Genomic DNA, 23,757 nt, shown 5'->3' on the forward strand with positions numbered 1-23,757 from the left:
GTCAAGGGAGCCATCAGGGGAGGCTTCCGTCCTGTCATTAGGAGAGTGCTAATTAGAGCTATTGTTTAGTCACTAGCCTATAGAAGTCAACCAGACCCCACCTACCGAGAGGCTAAGTTAAAAAACTCCAGCTTTTGTTGGCTTCTGGTTTATTCTTCTCTACAAGAGTCAAGACAGAAGTCAGACTACCAGAGCAAGAATTTTAGCTGAGGAAGCTTCTGATTTGAAGCGAAACGTCCTCATGTCAAGCAACCAAGTCCAGTCGAAGATTCAAGCTTCTCTACTATGGAAACCACCTGGACAACTGAGAGCCTACACAGAAACATTGTTCCAAGGGAGCAAATAAACTATTAATCCCTTTTATTTTAGGTAATATAAGGAAATCACTGTTATTAGAAGAAAAATTAAATACTATACTTATATACTTAGTTCTAGCACATCAATAGAAAACTTGATAACCTATGAAAGACCTACACAGGTTTGATAAATACTGTTCAGGTTTTTGTGTTGTTTATGGTTAAATAGTTTTGAACTACATCATGTTGTTTTGAGAGGTTTTCCACACCATGATGGCTCAAAAATTATTATTTAAACTTCCAGATTTGTGATATACATCTTAAATTACTGATGAGAAAAATCCCAGTTCCATATTTTTGCCTCCCAGTCAATCCCAGTGTTAAATCACTTACCAGAGGACTGAGTCCGATTTCCAAAGAATCCCTCATCTTAACATCTTTGCGGACGGACGGTGAGCTATCAGTTGCAGATGGAGCAGCAACAGCAGCCACTGTGGTGCGGGATGAAGAACGCCGTGTGGTTCTTCCTGGGGAGCGAGACCGGCTCCGGCGACGGCCCGGTGAGCGAGAACTGGAACGGGTGCGGAAACCAGCGACACGCTGAATAAAACAGAGATCACAACTATCATTAACACCCTGGATGGAGTGTGTCAAAAATATTGACGTTTACATAAAAACTAAAACTAATGAAATTCATTTTATTAGTAAAGAGAGTGGGCTGAGGCCTCAACTTTATCTAAAGTCTGGGTCTTTTAGTGAAGATTAGGCTAGTGGCTGGTGATCACCTTAGTATTTCTTGTGGTTTTCTTGGTGCTTAATTACTGACAAATTATACTTACAAACAGCAGTACGTTTAGCAAATGGAGAAAATACAAAAACAAGCACCTTAGTTTACATCAGTGTAACCAGAAAGTCAGTTGAGCACAGAAAGAGCAGGAGAAAGGAACACATTCAAACCTGCTGCCGTGATGCCCCCCCCCCGACCTTTACAAATCTGTCTGACATGCTTTAGATACTTCAGTCTAGTCACAACACAATGTAATCTCTTCATATTCTGGGCAAATTTCCTTTTAGAGCTATAAGATATTTGACTGGCTCAGTGCTCTGGGAGAGATGTGCACAAACGCAGTACAACTGAGCTCATAAAAAGCACAGCAGGAATTCCCTACTGTAGAATTCCACACATTCACACCAACACAACTAATTAGAGTAACACTGACTACGTTTACATGCAGCCAATAACCCTTTCATAACGGAATATTAGCAATAACCCGGTTGCGCACGGCCATGTAAACACCCGCAAAAACCCGAATACGCTCATATTCCGGTTTTTAAAAACCCGAATAAGACCTCTGGGTTACTCCTTTTCTAACGCGAATATCAGGTCATATAAACGCGCATCGGGATATCCCCATAGAAAGGATCATTATTTTGTGTTCTGCGCATGTCCTATCCGCAAGGAATCTTGGTCTTTTGAGTACAGCAACTACTTGTATGGAGTAAGGAATAACTCTGTCTACTTAAGCATGTAAACGGGTTATTCCTAATGATTCAGAAACCGGAATATTGACCTTAACCCGAATATTAATGGCATGTAAACGTAGTCATTGATAAGTCTTTGGCAAGTGGTGTGCTACTGGAAAAGCAAAATTATCAGTCTGCTCATTTGTTTGGCCGTCTGAAAAATAAGCCCAAGTGTGACTAAAAACTTTTGCGATCCGTTACACTGTTTTAGCATTCACTACTGTGAGTACCGAGAATGCAAAGTGAACCAACAGACTAAATAATTGAAGCTGGTAAAGACTGAGGACTGGATTGTTTAATGAATACTTTTTTCTACAAGAAGGTCAGGACCGGGGGATCCTACCTGCCTAGATGGAACACATCCTGTGGGCTATGTTCTCGACTCCTGGAGTTCCTGGCATGTGGCATGCTTGGCGCCTTTCTCCGTTGAGGACGTAGAGGATTTATTCATTTTTGGTCTCATGGTAGCAGGGCTGGTACTTTTTGGCTTATGTGTTGCTCTGATCTACCGGAAAATTGGCAAGAAGGCGGCATCAAGAACCATAGCCCCTCGCTTGTCCGTCATGATTAACGAGGTTGGCAAGGCAGTGCATTCTCAGACTGCGATGACTCTTGAATTCAGACGCAAATTGGATGACATCTTGGAGCAGATGTGTGCCTTGCAGTTGAAGATTTCAGAGGCTGGTGAATATTCTTAATTCATAATTGGGATTTGGTTATTCAAGTGGAACCGTTAAAAATATTTTTCACTGCTCAAACCACAACACTACAGGCTTATCAAGCCTGAAGGTTAAATTGCCCGACTGTTTTCCCTCCAGAGGAATTTTTTCGGCCTGGGGATCATTTGGCTGTTTCTTATCTCAACTCAAAGACAAACTGCTTTTCACAGGACTGAAGCATGCTCCATTCCCTCCCCCCACCCCCCCTCATATCCCCCATCAAACACTCTCCACACCAGTGTCTGCTCACATCACTCCTTTCCCCTTCTGCGGTGGCGGTGCAGTTTTAGCTGCAGCCCCCGTTTCTCCCCCCAAGCTGACGGCGGCGCATCTCAGGGTTGCTGCGTGCCCTTCACCCACTTGCCTCAATTCGGATAATGGGCTTCTTCAAACTTAGTGCACATAAACAATGTCAAATGTGTATGTGCTGTCTTTAATTCTGATGTGTGCCATTATTACGGTAAACAAGTAACAATTGTGGACTAACTGCTGCTGGAATGTAAACATAATTTCTTCACTGTGAGATCAATAAAGTATATCTTATCTCATACTTCAGACTAAAAATTCTAATTTTTTTAAATATTCTCAAAGTTTGTGGAATTATATTTGAGCATCTTCAAATAATACAACAATACAGACAAATATATATATTTTTTCCTATCGGCATTGAGTCCAAAATTTTGTTCCCAATTATCCTGACACTTCAGATGGTGGTTGGCGTGCTTGCAGATGGATTGCAATAGAGTTGGTGATTATCCTGTGAGTTTGCTGTTTTGCAATTTTTAATTTTTTCCTCCTAATGCAACCTAACGGGACACACATGGACAGGAGGTTTAAGCTGCAGACAATAGCCTGCATTCATGTTTATTGTGTTGCATGAACTCACAATCATAATATTTATTTGCTGCAGTGGTGCCACAATCAGGTGTGATGAGTTCAATATCCTGCAGGACATTTAAAGGGAAAAAGTCCGGTACCACCAGTCCAGTATAGACTCCTACCTGGATATCTTGTTCTTTGAGCTCCAGCTCGGTACCATCCTTGTAGATGACCGTGTAGAGCTGAGTTTTGGTATCAAAGCGCAGCACCTTGACCTCATAGTACAGGTTGCTGCCAGGCCAGCGTCCCATCACTGTGTCCCCTTTCTGGTACTTGACATTAGGCATCCTCTTTTATCTAAGAAAAGGAGAGGGGGGGGAAAGTATCTTGAGGATAAAATGGTTTTAAAAAAGAAGTACACACAAAAGGAGAAAGGGAGGGAGGATGGGAGGCACAGCACTGAGGGAACAAGCTAATGAGGTCAGGGAACAAAAGTGCAAAGTACCAAGATTAAAAACAGTACAAGAGAATTTTAAGATAACTTCAAATAACTTTCTCAATTGTTTTTTGTTGGACTGAACAATTGTTAAATCCATGTCAAATCACCAGATTTCAGAAAACGTTCCTGAATGACCATTTCCCCCATACTTTCACATAATAATAGCATTAGCGGTAAACGCCATATTGGGGCAAAAAAGTGTGACACTGATTTTACTGCAAACAAGGGTGGTACAGAAAAAAGATGCCAAGTTCAAAAAGTCATTACTTTAAGTACTCATGCAATTCAGATTTTTTGTTGTCACTGTAACAAGTACAACAAAAAGTAAGGTGCAAGCCTTTTCAGAGCAAATACAAACCAGAGTTAACCGCATGCAGACTTAAAAGAAAATAAACAGAAAATGTAACAAAGAAACAGGTATGTTCAGACCGCAAGTTAAGAAAAAAATAATAACAGCATGTCTTGTATTTCTGGAGAAAATGTTGATATGATTTAGTTCTACAGTGTACTCTGGATCATTTTAATTCTACTTTCTAGCACAAATGCATGTTAAAAAAAAAAAAAAAAAAAAAAAAAAAAGAGAAAATATGACAAGACCATGTTCACCAATGACAAGAGAATGTTGAGAAGTTTTTATTCAGGACATTTTTAAACAGAGCAACCAACACTGAAATGAAACCTATAGCCCTATTTGATTTTGTTGTTAAACCATAACAATATGTAAATTTTCTTCAGTACCATTATAATGTGGTTGCTTCGTATACATTACAATATGATGGAAATGATCCTTGACAGAGATGGGTTGAAAACACCAGATGTTCCCTTTAATAGACCTGATGGGATGTCAGGCCATCAATACCCCTGCCAGGCAAAGAGGAAAAAAAAAAGTAATTGACAAAATAAACAAAACGATGAGTATTCATTAATTTGGAAATCAATCAATCATTTCAGCTGCGATAGACTGAGGATATCAGATCTCTGTTTTTTTCTTTTGCAGTGCATATGACAGGAATCAAACACTGGCTGTAAGATTTTACAAATCCTGATAAAGTCATTGTCACATTGAAGACATAAGTTAAAAGGTCTTGGAAATGTGAGCCAAGATGTAATTCAGCAGGCTCATTTAATCGATGACCATTAGACAGACAGACAGACACTTTATTAATCCCAAGGGAAATTGTGCATTATCTGTGCTCCAAGGATAAATAGAATTAAAAGATACAATAAAATGGAAGGAACAAAGCCCACCACAGAAATAAATAAATAACTATAATAAATAACTAATAAATAAAATAAACAGCCGTATTTGTTAAATATGTAAAATCTTTCTTTAATGAGGTTTTTCACCCAAGATTTATCTTTCAAGGAGCAGATGTGAAAACAAAAATAACCTTGATCAAATAAGATAAGGTGTCACATTGCAAAACTACTTTTTAAGAGACTGTTTTTCTAAGAGTCAGGCAGATGGTGATTCATGACCCCTTCAGATTTTTTTTTTTTTTTTTAAATGGGTAGATAGATATATGTTAGAAATGTACAAAAATCACTTTTTTGTAATCCTTTCTCAAATTTCCAGGGGGTCCTACAAATTTGGGGTCAAAATCAACCAAAATCACAAAATTATGTTTTTGAATGCTCATATTTCCAAGTGCCCTGAGCGAGCCAAATTGATTTTCATTTGTGTTCATCTATCGGGTATGGACTCTCCAAAAATGTGAACATTCTGGCAGCTGACTCAGGGCGCAGCCCATAGGTGGTGCTGCAAATCCCTATTTTTTTGTAATTGTCCAGATTTTCACATGGGCGGTGTGGCCTGCGCCCTTAGTCAGCCAAGGTCTTTTATTGATGTCATGATAGATTAGGACCTCTTACTTTGATTTTGATGAAAATTTTGGCGGCTGACTTTGGGCACTCACTCAGATAATGTCTAGCGCACCCAAAATGTATGAGTAACTTGCTCAGAAACTATGTGTATCTCCAGTGCATATCGACATATATGTGTTCCGGATGACCAGAGAACTTACTGAAACATGCCATCTACCGTATAAGGGCATACTGTGCAATTCCACATCCAAATGGGTACCAAAACAACCGACCTGTACCATTTTTTCTGCATCCTTTGGCTGGGGTCCCAAAATAATGGATCGTTCCATCGAACAGCTAAAGCAAAAGCTGCAGTCCTCGTGCGAACAGTTTAGACTGTTCTAATTAAAACTATTGACACAACGAGCAAATATAAAGTCTTAAACTGAACCATTGTGTCCTTTTAGTCAGATTCATCATCACAGCCTGACGAAAACTTACCCACACAATTCTTACCCACTTTAATTCCTTGTCATGGCTGAAGAAACGTAGCATTTTTAAAGAAGCTTCTCTGTTTCTCTGGTCTCGGTGCCTTTCTCAGTCTGAACACTGGCGCTTTGTCGCACAACAAGACAATTAACTTATTTTAAAAGTTCAGACACAGCGGCTCTTTCATTCACATCAGTGTTTACCACAGACATCAGTCAACTCTTCAGCATTCTGCACGCAATGAAAATAAATCTCACCAAGACAAAAATAAAATTCAAAAAATCTTAAATTACAGTTTGGCCTCCATGTGGAGGGGGTGAAGCCGTGCAACAGTGTACGCTCTCTTGATGATGTGCATGTCAACATCTACATGTGCTGCCTACCAAACAAAAAAGGTACTGCTGGCGATGGAAACGCAAGCCAATCCAGACTTAACCATTCCAACCTGTACCCTACCAACTCAGCAGAAATGGGGTTGTCCACTGGCATAAGCTAAATTGTCATCAGAATAGCATTTATTTGCCAAGTACCCACAAAATACAAGAAATTTTATTCCGGTTTAAGATGCACTTTGTCTGTACAGCATGTCATGGTGTGACAGCTGCATAAGTTATTCGATGTAGCCAGTGTAGTTGCCAAATTTTTCATAAATTGGCATAAACTGGATGAATCGTCAAGGTGTGACTTGCCCATTAGGTCATGATCAGCAAATCACTCAGGCAGACAACCAGAGATCATCCATGTGTGAATGAGATTTATTACAGAATGCATGCTGTTGTGGTCTGCATGCATAATACCACTATGAAACTGCAGATTTCACAACCCCCCAATCAGATGAAAGCAGACCTTTATAGACATTTGATGAAAAATGATAAATGTATCAGTCATGAGTTTATTGCCCTTTAACTTGTGAGACTGGAAGGATTACAAGATGCAAACTAACATAATTGGCCACTGCCCAAATAACTATATATACACCGGACTAACATGACCACTTTTTTTTTAACCATATCACAATTATAAACTTTCCCACAATTGCAATATGACTTTTTCAAACTGTGCAGGCCTACTAATCATTATAGAAGCGGTATTTTTACCAACCAGAGCTACTGAAATTTTTGATGTTGACGTTTTCACAATGAGCGCCTTGCATAACAGCATCCTGACATCAGTATGTGAATGAATGGGTGAATGCGAGGCATCACTATAAAGCCCTATGCACCAGATGGGAAAGCACAAAACAAATGCAGCTCATTTACCATTTATCTTTAAACATCAAGTTTGACGACAGATGAAGGGAATGCTTATTCAGCATTTATTACTTTGGTTTTTAGTGTACAACTGTTAAACTATAATCTGTACAGCTTTTATTAGAATGACAATCCCACTTGAGTGGTGCACAACTAGAAACAATGAGGGAGGCCAGGCGAGGTCAGCATTATGGAACGTCAGTGAGCAAAGAAGCTCAGTGTTGAGAAAAGTCACACTACAGCAAAACTGCTGACAGGCCCCCGGCCCCACAAGGTTTAACTACACATCTGAATGGGTTGTGCCAATCGGACTAAAAGCCTGCTAATCAACAAATTTAAGACCACACACTGAACAATATTAAACTGTATATATAAGTAGATAAAAATTTACGCTAAAGAACACAGAATTTTTTTTAAAGCTTTATAAAACAAAAGAAAATGTTATCAGCAAGTTTCTTTGGGACACCATCTTTGCACGAGAAGCACATTGTGTGCGAGACAAATCAGGGTAGAGAAAAAAAGTTCAACAAAAAGAAAACTGGCAGTCAGATTGCAGGTGATCTTCTCAGCAGAGCAAATGATGGGGTGCAGTCTGCAGTTGTCCTTGGCAGAAGCTGCACGGTACCAGGTGATGATGGAAGAAGAGGAGGATGACTATGGTGGAGGTGTAGAAGTGGGCGCCATCCCTGGCATTTTTTGGCAGGTGAATTTTGCCAAATGCAGCAGAAAACACATCATCTGTTGTGCCTTTTTTTTTTTTTTTTTTTTTTATGAGGGAGCTGAAGTTCAGCTCCCATTTGAGGTCCTGGGTGATGATGGTAAATTTAGACCTAACCCTTGTGAAGTGCCTTGGCGCTATGTAAATTAACCGAAAAACTTTACTTTTGGAGCCAAGGGGCGAGTACTCATTGCTTATTGTCAAAAATAGATCTACTTCATTTTCAATTTCTTGCAAGCTTTAAAAATAAATGAATGAATAAATAAGTAAATTAAGATCAAAGACACCAACTGTCCATTAAACAGTAAAATTGACTGGACTACTGGAGGCAAGGAGGGTCAAACATATGCAACCACCCCATAATCCACTGACCTAAAGCTATAAAACACAACATTCCTTCAAGTGAAGCAAAACCATCTCATGTGACACGCCCAGCACAAGTTTCTGCCCCCCCTTAGGCTTTCATGTTGAGTTCCATATGGAATGTGGACGTTTGGGCTGAACCATGACTCACAGTAATCATTTCACATCACATCTTACACCGGTCTGATGAAAGGGTATGATCGAGCTACAAATATGCGTGGAGTTCTGAACGGAAGTCAGGCAGGCAGCCAGACGTTTGCCACCTGGAAAGCAGCGTGAGATTTAACTTTTAGTGTGAACAAAGCTAATCTGTTGTTGTGTCGAATAATCATCATCATGAGCTGATTAAGAATTACACACACACCAACAGAACAGAACCTGGGTTTCATTCATTCTTTAAAAAAAAAAAAAAAAAGTCTGTCTGCATTCCACTCCCCCAGATGTGACAACAGACCAAATCTGGGTGTGTCTTGGTGGCTTCCCTCATTCACCCCTTTTTATGATGATTTTCCACACCAGACTACAGTATTCACATTTCTTAAAAAAAATAATAAAAAAATCAGAACTGAACACGTGATCAACTCTAGAATTTTAATATGTTGATTTGCAAGTGAAATAATGAGGAAATAACACGCCTAGCTGTTATTTCCAATACATTTCAAAGAAACGCTTCCCCAATAATAAAGTTTCTTGCCTTGTGTGGACTTGTTCAGGGTCCACTGGAGATCATTTAATCGTTTTGTTGATTTCGCCTCCCTCTGATTTTAAGTGTTTTGCGCGGTGTTTTGGGGTCTGTTTCTTTTAAGGCTCGTTCGCTGCCACACAGCCCGAGTGAGGAGGGAAAACGTCATGCATTCAAACAACGGTGAAGAAAACAAACGCATCCGCCAAAATGTCAAGAGCCGCAGCAACAAGACGGTTCTCAAAACCCGACTCAGTGACCACAGCCCGGCGAAAAAACAACGCCAAAATAAGTCCATCAGTAAATAAAACCCCAGCTATAAAACATTAACATTTAACAACCTAATAAATAAATAAAAATAAGCAGTGCCTGACTATTTCCTGGTCGTCTCATTAATCCGATTGCTCCACAGTGGAATTAACAATTACCTAAAGAAAAACGCATAATAATCACAACATAATCGAAATGTAGCCACTACAGACATAAATTAATTTTACAAAGTGGGCGGAGCTGAAGAACAAATTTAAAATTCCAGCAAATAGCCTGCGCCCGCAGCCACAGCTAAGCCCGTTTCTCAACAAAGAGAAAGAAAAAGCAGTAACCATTCTGCGCCACAAGCGGAAACATAGGTCGGCTTTACTTACCTTAACGCTGAGAGCTTGTTTCCACTAATTAAGCGGTAGGCTATTCCTCAACCCAAGGAAAAAATAAATAAATAAATAGATTAATATGACTTAAAAACAGAGTAGGTGAACGTTTGACGTAGAGCGCATTCTCCCTCCCTCCGGGTAAAACCCACCAGTGTTTGGAAGGCGCGAAGCCTTCCGATTGGCTGGAGCAGCGTTCATTTCAAACAGTCCTGCCGCCTCATTGGTTAACTGGACTCAGATTGGTTTTAACATAGAAGTCTCCTGGTGTCAAATTACCGCCACTGACTGACAAAACGCGACAAGTGGAAGTAACACAAACAACATAAAAAAAAAAACATTGTTATTTTTATGACGTTATGAAAAAGTCCCCCCCATGGTGCCTTTAAAAAGTAATTCACCCCCCCCCCCGAACTCCTGCATAAACCAATTGTTTAAAAAGTTTAAACATGCAAGAAAAAAAAAAGTCAGTGTTAAAGAAATGTAATCTAAAAATATTCAGACTCTGAAATAGTTCCATGATTTAGTGGATGTAATTAGAGGGAAAAAAGGCTTACTGCTTCAGTTGAAGACAGTCTTGATTGTCTTTATTTCACCAAGGAAAAGGGGGAAAAACGCGCTAAATCAAAAATAAAGCAATTTTAAAACGTGTCCAAGTGCTGAAAAGCACAACTTGTTTCATTTCCATAGCGAACCCACAGACATCCACATTTAAACCTCATCATATGGCGTGAAAACAATATGAAATAAGAAATACTGTTCATTAAATAAATAAATAAAATTAGAAGTTATACCAACATCAGTTTATTAAAAGTGAGATGTAGACACTACATCAAATAAAACACCAAACCCCAAAAAAGAAAAAGTTAAAATATCAAAACCCACCCAAAATGTGTAGAAACAGCAGACTAAAAAGAAGCATTATTTGTTTAATCTGATCACATGAACCGACGGACAGAGGAGGCGATAAAACCAACTTTAGTGATCCCACACCTGGAAAAATTCCATGATACAGCAACTCAAATATCAAAAGTGACAAAGTTGAGATTAAAAAAGAACAAATCACAGATAAAATCATAAAATAGACAAAAAAAGCTGTGTATAATGATTTAATACACCTTTTATTGTATAATCTCAAACACACACACACACACACACACACACACACACACACACACACACACACACACACACACACACACACACACACACACACACACACACACACACACACACACACACACACACACTGTGTGGGATGTCATGCTATTGTACATAGAAGTTTAAATTGGTCCTATTCAGAATCGACCCTGTGACCCCTTGGTGCCGGGCGCTAATCTCTGGACTTTATAGAGTGAAGTGGATGAGTCTGTGGATCCCCCTGGATGGGACATCAGTATGACGTGGGTTACTTCCCCAGCCAAGGCTGGTACCAATTTACAACTGGGTGGACTGAGACAATGCAAATCAAACATCTTGTCCAAGGACACAGAATTCAGAATGCGTCCATGTACTGGTAGTTCAGCTCCAATCCCACTGAGGTACCTGCTTCATTATACTGGCGAGAGACAGAGAGAGAGTGGAAGCTGGAAAGTGGGGAAAAAAGTAGTTCATAGTTTCCTGCACCCTTCAGCAGACAAAGACGAACAGAACGGACATGATGTTGGACTCTGCCACCTTCAGTGTTAGCCCTGTCCCACAGTCTCAGTCCCTGGATGATCACCAGCGTAGTCTGGGACACCTTCCTACAGATGTCGAACAACACAAGCTGCGAGATAAAAGGGTTTAGTATCAAAATGAAGCATTCAGACAAAAAGTTGGTTATAATCATATCTTCTCTGGAGTGCAAGAGACGGCGGTTTGATGTTCCTGGATTTTGGAACAGGAATAACATTACTACACATGTTCATGTTCAATTAAGATCAATAAGTCAGATATGGGAAAGTTCAGAAAATATTAAATTAAAAAGCACTCAGTAGGTGCAACACACACACACACACACACACACACACACACACACACACACACACACACACACACACACACACACACACACACACACACACACACACACACACACACACACACACACACACACACACACACACACACACACACACACACACACACACACACACACAAAAATTCATGCAAAAGAATTTGTGATTCCATGTTGCATTTCTGCAACATCTCACTGTCTCACCAAACACCTGCATGTCTTCTGTCAGCACATCCATAAACCTCGTCTTTGGCCTCCTTCTTCTCCTCCTGCCTGGTGGCTCCATCCTCAGCATCCTTCTCCCTGCAGCTGGTCTCACAACTGTCTTGTAGACTTTCTCCTTCACTCTTGCTGATATTCTTCAGTAACAAATCACTCCTGCCACCTCTCTCCACCCTGCCTGCACTCTTCACCTCTCTCCCACACTCTTCATTACTCTGGACAGTTGACCCCAAGTATTTAAACTCATCTACTTTCACCACTTCTACTCCTTGTAACCGCACTATTCCACTTGGCTCCCTCTCATTCACACACATGGACTCAGTCTTGCTCCTACTGACTTTCATTCCCCTTCTCTCCAGAGTATATCTCCACCTTTCCAGGCTAGACTGAACCTGCTCTCGAACGTCATAGCCCATGGAGACTCCAGTCTGCTGTCATCCGTTAACCTGTCCATCACCAGTGTGAACAACAAAGGACTCAGAGCTGATCCTTGGTGTCATCCCACCTCCACCTTGACAACATCTGTCATTCCTACATCTCACCACTGTCGCGGTACATATCCTGCACCACCCTCACATACTTCTCTGCCATTCCAGACTTTCTCATATAATATTACTTGTCTTGGCACCTCATCAGTCTTTGGCTAAATCCACAAGCGGAAGTGGTGGTCTTGAGACAGGTGCAGCTGCACACTTTGCATGGTAACACACTGTAATTGGTGTTTTTGCAAGTGGGTGCATATAAATCATAACTTTAAAGTACATTGAGCATCTGCTTTGGATGGAAAAGTGCTGTAGAAATGCATTCTGTAGTGCTCACAGATTCTCTCTTCTCCACTTGACTTCCACAAATACATTTTTTTCCATGTGGCCTTCAGAATAAACTGCACATTTGTGTTATAAAGTCACAGGCGAGTCTGAAGCTTCAGTAGAATTATATTCAAACATTCATCGTCACTGAAACACACTGGAATCAGTGCATTTGAAAAATGAGAAGAGCCGAGAGCTCTTCCAAGCAAAAGGTTCATGATATGAAGAAGAAGAAAAAAAAAGGTTAATCAGAAAAAGTTCAAACCCTCCAATCAAATTACAGCATGCAGGTTTTTTTTTTTTAAAGCTTCCTCTTTTTGTCTCTGCAGCTCAGCACGTCTTTCTGTCAACAGGGCACATTAACAGTCATCTTTGGCTTCAAGTCAAACTAAACCACGAGTGACGTGCAGGTGCCCCAAACCCGCTCTGTGCCCCACCCACAGGAAGTGCCAAGATGTGTCATAATTTGAAAAGAGGATCTGCACAGCTGCACTTTAAAATCAGAGTCTGGGAGGTTTACTTCGCATTATAAACTGGGTTTTATCACAAGAAAGAAAGTGTTTCAGTGTCTGTCTTCATTCAGAGTAACAGAAGAGTTACAAGTCAAAGTTAAGACATCAAAGTCAAATTCTTCACTCCAAATTTTGGTTAAAAAAAAAAGTAAATTTTTAAATTTTGTCATGAGGTTTAAAAACCAGTTAAAATTCTACCCCCCCCCCCCCCCCCCAAAAAAACCTAAAGTAAAAATGGGATTTATTTTTTAAAAGCTTTCAAGGTCAATTAAAAAATACACGAAAGTCAAAATCTTGACATCTTAAGTCAAAATGTGGTTTAAAACTATTCCTTAATCATGAGATTTTAGAAAGTAAATCTTTGTCATAATTATTTTTTAAGCCAAAATTTCTATGTCCCCCACAAAAAATAAATAAAAAAAATCCATGATTTAAAAAGGATTATTTGACCTTTTAAATCATAAGATTCCCAAAAAGTCACAATCTTGATCAAAGTCAAAATTCTGAGTAAAATGCATTTTTAAAACTTATTAGCACATACGTATTAATTTAGAAAGACAAATTTTGGACTGCAATGAGATGTATTAAAAAAGTCTAAATTTCTGTGTTCCAACTCATGCACATGTCCATATGATTTTAGTTTTTTGTTTTGATATATTTGCAAATTAAAAAAAAAAAAAAAAAAAATCTCCACAGTCATTATGGGGTATTGTGTGTAGAATTTTGAGAAAAAAAAGAAAAAAAAAAAGAATTGCATCCATTTCGCAAAAATCTGGAAAATGTGAAGCGGTGAATACTTTCTGGATGCACTGTAAATATGACATTTAAAAGGGCTTCCCCCCCCCACTTTTTTTTTTTGATATTGTAAGTCGGGGTGCCCAAGTTTGGTCCTCGAGATCTACCTTCCTGACACTCGTCTTCCTGCTCCAACACACCTGAATCCAATGAAAGGCTTATTAAAAGTCTGCTAACGAGTCTTTCATTGGATTCAGGTGTGCTGGAGCCGGGAGACAACTAAGTGTCAGGAAGGTAGATCTTGCGGACTGAACTTGGGCACCCCTGTAATAAGTAATGATGATGAAAATCTAAGATTAGAAAGTGTAAATTCCAGGTGAAAAGTAACTTAAAAACTGTCATATTGAGTTTTTTTTGTGCTTAAACATGTTTTTGATATTGTAATAAATTACAGGAGCAAGATTAACTTTTTAGCTTTTGCATGTTTTCAGATACGATAAAACTTCATTGATCTCACAACGAAGAAATTTCTTGCACGTTTGCAAGATTTCAAAAATTCACAACTACATTGTCATTTTAGCTGCTGTAACACTGAAGACTGCTACAGGAATTAAGGCAATTACCCAGAAATCTGTCCATCAGTGTGAACGTGTGTGTGTGTTCAGAAGTGTTCAGAATAATAGTAGTGCTATGTGACTAAAGATTAATCCAGGTTTTCAGTATATTTCTTATTGTTACATGGGACAAGGTACCAGTAGATTCAGTAGATTCTCACAAATCCAACAAGACCAAGCATTCATGATATGCACACTCTTAAGGCTATGACATTGGGCCATTAGTAAAAAAAAAAAAAGTAGAAAAGGGGGTGTTGATTGGAGAGAGGAAAACTTATACGCAGGTGCAAAAAATTATAGGCTGTTCATCTATAATGATCTCCAATGCTTTAAAATAGAAAAACAGACGCGTGGAAGAAAACGTAAAACAACCATCAAAATGGAAAGAAGAATAACGAGAATGGTAAAGGCTCACCCATTCAACAGCTCCAGGATGATCAAAGACAGTCTGGAGTTACCTGTAAGTGCTGTGACAGAAGACGCCTGTGTGAAGCTAATTTATTTGCAAGAATCCCCCACAAAGTCCCTCTGTTAAATAAAAGACATGTGCAGAAGAGGTTACAATTTGCCAAAGAACACATCAACTGGCTTAAAGAGAAATGGAGGAATATTTTGTGGACTGATGAGTAAAATTGTTCTTTTTGGGTCCAAGGGCCACAGACAGTTTGAGAGACGACCCCCAAACTCAAGCCACAGTTCAAAGTGAAGACAGTGAAGCATGGTGGTGCAAGCATCATGATATGGGCATGTTTCTCCTACTATGGTGTTGGGCCTATATATCACATACCAGGTATCATGGATCAGTTTGGATATGTCAAAATACTTGAAGAGGTCATGTTGCCTCATGCTGAAGAGGACATGCCCTTGAAATGGGTGTTTCAACAAGACAATGACCCCAAGCACACTAGTAAACCAGCAAAATCTTGGTTCCAAACCAACAAAATTAATGCCTCGCAGATGTTAAGAAATCATGAAAAACTGTGGTTATACAACTAAATACTAGTTTAGTGATTCACGGGATTGCTAAAAAGCAGTTTGAACATAATAGCTTTGAGTTTGTAGCATCAACAGCAGATGCTACTATTATTGTGAACACCCCCTTTTCTACTTTTTTTTTTTTTTTACTAATAGCCCAATTTCATAGCCTTAAGAGTGTGCATATCATGAATGCTTGGTCTTGTTGGATTTGTGAGAATCTACTAAATCTACTGGTACCTTGTTTCCCATGTAACAATAAGAAATATACTCAAAACCTGGATTAATGTTTTTAGTCACATAGCACTACTATTATTCTGAACACTACTGTACATGGGGGGTGTACAGGTTCACAACAATAAAGGTAAAAACAATGTTTTGTCTTGTATTGCAATTTTTATTTCATTTGCTCAAAGATAATGTTAGCATGTAAGAAAAGACTAATTAACAGGTGAACAGTATGGTACAACGCAGATGATAAAAGAATAAAACCATTAAACTTTCTAATCCATAAACTCCTCACCAGCAAACAGCAGTCGGTCACCAATGCCGACTTCAGTGCAGAGGTCAAAGTCGTTTCTATCTGAGATGTTTAAAGTGTGTGAAGAAAGCCAAGCTGCTGAACAAACAGCACGAGAGAACACAGAACACTCATAAACCGGGCCAGAGTCAGAACCGCGTGGAGAGAAAGAAACAAAAAGGTTTTCATTGCGAGAACAGGACCGAGGCCGTTTAACTCTCCCTTCAAATCCACATGACCGTAAACAAAACAAGATCGGCACGACCGTCCCAAAACATTATTACTTGTCACTGCTCAAGTTCTGAAGATATTAACAAGGCACAAACCACACAACTTCCCAAAACCAAGTCCAGATTCTCTGCCATCACCTCCAAGAACTGAAGGTCGACATGGACTGAAATAGAAAAATAAGAAAGGCGACGTTGTCGCGCGTGACGCGGTTTCCTTTGAATCCTTTGGTGTGACAGAAGCTCCGAACAGCTTGGGTTGTTCTACAGGTGTCTTAAAGTGCAAAGCCTCTTGGGTGATTAGGAGGTGGGGGAAAAAAACAAACAAACCAAACAACCATCCAACCAAGAAACAACTTTATCAACACAGACACCAGGAAAGACGCAAATCAAAGGATGAATGAAAACTGCAGAAATTTTCACAAATTCAAACCAGTTGCACATCAACATGTGAAGCTTCAGGCAACTATCTGCTTCCCCAATGAGTCATTGCGGCAAAGCTGTGCCGTAACACCGAAGCCCTTAAAAAGCACAGTGCCGCGCAACATCCCAGACAGGACGAACGAGACCAGGGGTCTCAAACGCACGACCCAGTGGCCACTAAAGGCATGAAAGCTAGTAGTTTGTGGTCTGATCAGAAATGCCAGGACGTTTCCTGTCATCACTCAAAACACCGACCATGTTTCGCCAAATCAAAAACCTACATGGCTCATGTTACAAGTGGAACTGAAGTATGAGCAGCCAATCAGAAAGTAGACAGACAGATGGCTTTGAGAAATACAGGATTGTAAAATGAGCACGTCTGAAGTAACAAAAAGCTGTTTTGGGAAGATGCTTCCAATGGTGAGGACATCTCAAGGTGATCTACACTTTGATTTTTCAAGTGTCCTCCCTCCACTCCCAGAGGAAGAACGAACCTCGCTAGTGGTCACTGGACAATCACAGTTTGAGACCAGTGAGCTAGAAGGCAACTTCCCTCACTCACCACCAGATTGCACAAATTGAGGTGCCAGCTGCGGCTCAACAGCTGTGGTTTCCAACCCTTTTTGGCTTCAATTCATCAAAGCAACTTGATATCTAACCCGTTATCACAGCTGCCCGAGGTTAGAAACTGGGATATAAAATTACAAGTAGAACATGATGTTTTAACTAAATTAGTATCTGTGTGCTTTAATAACGGCGCAACAACTAACTGGTTGCACGCGCCACATGAAGGACTATGTTTGCTTTCTGACTTCTTGATAGTATCAAAAGTGATAGTATCAAAAAGACCAAACAGATTTAGAACTGTCTAATCCAGCCTGGAATCTTCTGGAAAGCCAACAGCTTGAAGCCCTTTCCCACATGGAGCTGAGTGTAATTATTGAATGCAACAATACTTGATATTTGGCATTTCCATGAGTTTTCTCAGTGTATCATTTCAGTGTTCATCTGTTTCCGCGTTTCAAATAAGGTCTTTGAAATCTCATGAATAAAGTAACGTGAGTAAACCTGTTGCGCATCAACATGAAACAATTACAATCCGATTTGAAACACATTAGTTCACAACAAAGTGGATTAATACAACTTTGCCCAGATCCTTTTGATATCGGTGTCCTGATGTTCCCATTTTTGTGTCAAACAGATTAAAAAATAAAAATAAGAAACTGTATTAGGACAGGACAGGTTTACAAAGACGTCCACAGATTAATTAAATTGTCAGGACAGGATGCGTTAATTTGATCACGTTTACATGGATAAATGTGCCGGGACAGATTAATACGTGTTTATTTTACCCCATTTGGGAACACAGCACCATTATGGGAATCATGCACCCTTTTCCCCTTGCAAGACACTCGAGCATGACCTGAGATCAGGATTGTGGATAAACTTGGAACAACCTTCTGTGAATCAATCTTCTAATCCAGTGGCTCCTAATCCTGGTCCTCGGTGGTCCCAAACCCACATTTTCCATTCAGGTGTGTTCAGCCAATCAAGAGCTAACAGACATGTGGCTGAGCCAATCAGCAATGGCTGGAGCTAGAAGAGAGAAAATCTGCAGATTAGGGGTCCCCAAGGACCGGGATTGGGGCCCAAAGTTATAATTAGACAATGTCAGAAAAGACAGAAACCCTGCAGATAAGGGGTCCCAGAGGATCGGGATTGGGGCCCAAAGTCCTAATTAGACATAATGTCAGAAAAGACAGAAACCCTGCAGATCAGGAGTCCCCGAGGACTGGGATTGGGGCCCAAAGTCCTAATTAGACAATGTCAGAAAAGATAGAAACCCTGCAGATTAGGGGTCCCCGAGGATCAGGATTGGAGCCCAAAGTCCTAATTAGACATAATGTCAGAAAAGACAGAAACTCTGCAGATTAGGGGTCCCCGAGGATCGGGATTGGGGCCCAAAGTCCTAATTAGACATAATGTCAGAAAAGATAGAAACCCTGCAGATTAGGGTCCCTGAGGACCGGGACTGGAGTCCAAAGTCCTAATTAGACATAATGTCAGAAGAGAGAAAACCTACAGATTAGGGGTCCCTGAGGACCAAGATTGGGGTCTAAAGACCTAATTATACATATTGTCAGAAGAGACAGAAAACCTACAGATTAGGGGTGCCTGAGGACCGGGCTGGGGTCCAAAGTCTTAATCTGACAAAATGTCAGAAGAGACAGATAATCTACAGATTAAGGGTCCCTGAGGACCAGGACTGGGGTCTAAAGTCCTAATCAGACATAATGTCAGGACAGAGTATTGCAAGAGGAAATGTGGGAAAGATGTTTTAGTGCAACAATCGTGTCTCACAACCTCATTTCAGACACACAGGTCAATGACTGTAACATGGACTTCCTGGAGTCACGATGTGCAGTCGTGGAACAGCTACAGTTTCTCAGCATTGAAACAAATCTCTGACAGAGTGTGTTTTGAGCTTTTAAAGATGCTGCCGGTGTAAAAATCACTCGTCTGACAGCAGCAGGAGAGAAAGTCAAAGCACTGGCGATGCAAATGGCACATTCACGTCCTCACGGATTCCAGCGCTTACTTACTTTATACATTTCAACAAGCTTTACCTCATAAAGGTGGTCAAAGAAAAGTAACGAGTCCAGCTGCAGCGAAGCTGGATACAGATTCATAGAAAACATAAAAAAACAGCATTTTGATTCAGAAATGGTGTGATGTCATGAAGCGATGTCTAACAGTGTTGCTCTGATGTTCTTTCACGTCGGCCGTCTGTGACAAAAGGTGTCACCAACGGGCTCAGGAGGGCCCAAACAAATAAGAAGAAAAAACTGGTGCTTAAACGAGATGCTACACTTATTGCTTGTAATTAAACTGTTGACAGTTGACGCAGTTTCGTGGCACACTTTAGACCCTCACCGGATAAAGAGCTGAAAATGCACTGAACGGACAATAACAAAGGACATGGACAAGAAAAATCCAAATCAAAAAGTTACCAGAATATACAGTCAGTCCTATCTACATGCGTGGCCGTGGTCAACTAGCATGACGGGTTTTAGCAGACCAGTGCAGGAAAGATTTGGTAGAGTGCCACATCTCTCTCACCTGCCACGCAACAGGAAGAAAGGAAAAAAACAAAAACGATATAGGAAAAACAGTTTGATGGAGTATCCTGTGTAACGGTCAGATTATTGAGCTACTTGATACGTCGGCGGATTTACACGGAAACGAGACAACGATCAGATATTTATAACTTGTTTCTGCTTTTGTACATCATCAGGATAAAATAGTATTTGAGGAAGACGAGCTTTACAGTGTCCTGCAGTGGTGGACTTCACCAGACGCAGTCCCCCGTACACACACACACACACACACACACACACACACACACACACACACACACACACACACACACACACACACACACACACACACACACACACACACACACACACACACACACACACACACACACACACACACACACACACACACACACACACACACACACACACGGGCTACCCCTATGGCATTATGGGAAATCAAAGTGTTTACAGTCCAGCCCTGCCTTCTGCCGTTGGATGGTAAGTCACACGCAAGTGCTCAGAGTTGTGATTGGTTGCAGGAGAGTTGCACCAGCAGTTACTACAGTGTTGTTGTGAAGTTTCTGTGTTGCGTTTCTCGTGCTTTTACGGAACAAATAGAGAGAGAGATCATTGTTGCATAAAGGCATTCCCGCCTCTGTCCTCCAGGATGTAATGCCCTCAGCGGGAGGAAGGGGGCAGCAGAAACAAGAAGCGTGGTTAAAGTGGATGCCGTGAGTCCGAGCGACTGCTTAAGGGCGTCCATCTCCTTCTACTTTGCTGATTTTTGGCGCTACTCTGCTCCGCCAGTGGAAAAAAGTCTTCTCTCCAGTTTATGATAGTTAATGTTGTCCTCTCCGCTACTACCGCCGTTTTGCTTATTGTGTTCTTCTGTTGTTTTGTTGTCTTAAACTGACTGTGGCCATCTTTCGGTCACATGTTGCAGGCGGGGAGTCTGGATCAGTCTACGCTGTGCTGGACCTGCCCAGCTCCTCTCGGATTGCTGAGGACACAGAAGACAAAAATCACCACCTCATCTTCAATGTCAGTAGCAGTTAACAGGATAGGTTTACATACACTGTGGCCAGAGACCTTTAAAGTCCTCACATGTGAACATCTGGTTGGGTTTGGCCTCGATATTTGACCAATTCTGCCCACAACTGAAGCACTTGATCTGTGACTAACACAAAACCAATCCACCATGTTTTAACCATATTGGCTCCAAACAGTTTGAGTAAATCAGGTAAGACTCGAGTCCTTCCAAGGACACAGGTCATGTGCCTAATAGGTGATATGTGACTTCATCCTGGCATTTAAAAGAAACCAAAAGTGTATCTTTAACCAGTTCTTACAAACTGCCTATAAGCACTGGGCCAGGACTTTGACCTTGGCCTGTGAGCTTGACTTTTAAACTATTTTTAACTCCAGTCATCATGTGTCTCAGCGACAGATACCTGACGCTTTTGTACAACAATAATTTCCCCATAAATTCAGCATTATCTCATTATGTCTCCTTTCTTTTTATCCACTTAATTTTCCTTTTGAATACTGTTTTCTTTTTTCTCCCACTTTCAAGCATCAGGACCCCCCACCCCCCCGTACTGTAGTTTTGATATGAGTGTTGTACAATTCTGATTATTACGTTTGAGTCCAGTTAACATCTGATCATCAGTACAGTTCAGGCCAAAGATCATCAAATTATAACTTTCAATACAACATATGACTGAATGTGTGTGTGCACATGCATGTCTTCAGTGCATATGACATTACCATCAATGAGCTCCTCTTTAAGTTTGGACAGCTCCTTCCTCATCTCATCCAGAATGTCCTGAAACAGAAGCAAAGTCACGTTTGATTATTTCTACACAATGTGTCAGAAAAAGAAACCAGACGGCTGCTCTCTGCATGTTTGGACAGTTTGTGTGACATGAAGAGAAGCTGTCTTACAAAGACCTTCTCTCCTCCTTTACATGCCAGTTAATCCCTGCGTGGTAAATCCCTGTGAGATTAAGCATAATCACTCACCTCATGAAACAGAGATTATTTAACAGGTAAATGAGCCTGATGAGTCTTCCTGTAAAAACACTGCAGCATCCGTAAGAGCGAGTCTGCACGTCGTCTCTCAGCTTCCGACTCGCAATGAGCAGGTGCAGCAAAAGAGGCGGGGCTTAGGGAGACTGCACTTATCAGGCTCATCCAGAAACGTCAGGAGGAGCTCGACAAGGTCGCTGCACATGTCCAATTAGTAACAGCACTGCTGTGCAGTTATACTCAGAAAATTCACACCAACGTGAGTATCAGCAGCGCCGGTGTTGATTTTCACAAACGTCCGATTCGGTTGACCGGGCTGCTCTGCTTGACACCAAGAGATTCCATATGATTCCTGACAAGATGCTGGATGTAATAGCCAGTCAATGCACAGGTACTGTGAGCGTGCAGAGTAGAGGAAAAGTTTCTGGGTTTCTGAGGAAGGGTTTACTAGCCTAGACTTCATGGATGGTGCTGCGATCTTTGTGGAAACAACGGATGGCCTGACTACATAACCCAAGATGCTGAGTTTTGTTTCCTGGATGTACACTCAAGACATAGTCTGCCCAGCTGTCTTGGATCTTGCTCAAGCACAACCTTCTCCTTTCACCACTCCCCCTACTGGCCTGCACTCACACCACTCTTTACATTTGGGGAGAGCACATCTATGTCAACACAACATGGCTTTTGTTTAGCACTATTCTGATGAGACTAGTTTTACAAAACGAGATGAAGCAATGCAATATGGCCAAACAGCACGGGATAAGAAAGCTCGATATAAAGGAGAGATGGCAGTGCCCACTCAAACGGGCCAGACGCATGTCATTCCTCAAAAAAGAAAGAAAAAATTACTAGGCTCCTGTGCTTTTTCTTTGTTCTAGTATTTAGTTGTATAAACAGTTTTTCATGATTTCTTCCCATCTGCGAGGCATTAATTTTGTTGGTTTGGAACCAAGATTTTGCTGGTTTACTAGTGTGCTTGGGGTCATTGTCTTGTTGAAACACCCATTTCAAGGGCATGTCCTCTTCAGCATAAGGCAACATGACCTCTTCAAGTATTTTGACATATCCAAACTGATCCATGATACCTGGTATGTGATATATATAGGACCAACACCATAGTAGGAGAAACATGCCCATATCATGATGCTTGCACCACCATGCTTCACTGTCTTCACTGTGAACTGTGGCTTGAATTCAGAGTTTGGGGGTCGTCTCACAAACTGTCTGCGGCCCTTGGACCCAAAAAGAACAATGTTACTCTCATCAGTCCACAAAATAATCCTCCATTTCTCTTTAGGCCAGTTGATGTGTTCTTTGGCAAATTGTAACCTCTTCTGCACGTCTTTTATTTAACAGAGGGACTTTGCGGGGGATTCTTGCAAATAAATTAGCTTCACACAGGCGTTTTCTAACTGTCACAGCAGGTACAGGTAACTCCAGACTGTCTTTGATCATCCCGAAGCTGATCAATGGGTGAGCCTTTACCATTCTGGTTATTCTTCTATCCATTTTAATGGTTGTTTTCAGTTTTCTTCCATGCGCCTCTGGTTTTTTTTTTGCCCATTTTAAAGCATTGGAGATCTTTGTAGATGAACAGCCTATAATTTTTTGCACCTGTGTATAAGTTTTCCCCTCGCCAATCAACTTTTTAATCAAACTACACTGTTCTTCTGAACAATGCCATGGCAGTGACAACTCAAGAACAAGGCCAAGGCTTAAATACAAGACAAAAACAGAACTGGATCATACAAAGACAGACAGACCTTCACACAAAAAATATGTA

General features: G+C 40.8%; 2 protein-coding genes across 10 annotated transcripts in view; both read right to left on the reverse strand.

The window, feature by feature from the left end:
• Positions 1-9,944, reverse strand: part of lbr (lamin B receptor) — a 34,760-nt gene extending 24,816 nt beyond the window's left edge. Inside the window, 3 exon segments of the mRNA XM_034162721.1 lie at positions 690-896; positions 3,541-3,715; positions 9,807-9,944. Of these exon segments, the coding sequence (XP_034018612.1) occupies positions 690-896; positions 3,541-3,705 (372 nt within the window). The 5' untranslated portion in view covers positions 3,706-3,715; positions 9,807-9,944.
• A 10,437-nt stretch (positions 9,945-20,381) lies between these two features.
• Positions 20,382-23,757, reverse strand: part of enah (ENAH actin regulator) — a 189,357-nt gene continuing 185,981 nt past the window's right edge. For all 9 annotated transcript variants that reach the window (XM_034162717.1, XM_034162716.1, XM_034162712.1 and 6 more), the window contains 2 exons: positions 21,714-21,771; positions 20,382-20,946 (listed from right to left, as the gene is read on the reverse strand). In XM_034162717.1, the coding sequence (XP_034018608.1) occupies positions 20,909-20,946; positions 21,714-21,771 (96 nt within the window). In that variant the 3' untranslated portion in view covers positions 20,382-20,908. The remainder of the gene's footprint in view (positions 20,947-21,713; positions 21,772-23,757) is intronic.

This window comes from Thalassophryne amazonica, chromosome 21 (genome assembly GCF_902500255.1).
Source record: "Thalassophryne amazonica chromosome 21, fThaAma1.1, whole genome shotgun sequence".
Classification (NCBI taxonomy): domain Eukaryota; kingdom Metazoa; phylum Chordata; class Actinopteri; order Batrachoidiformes; family Batrachoididae; genus Thalassophryne; species Thalassophryne amazonica.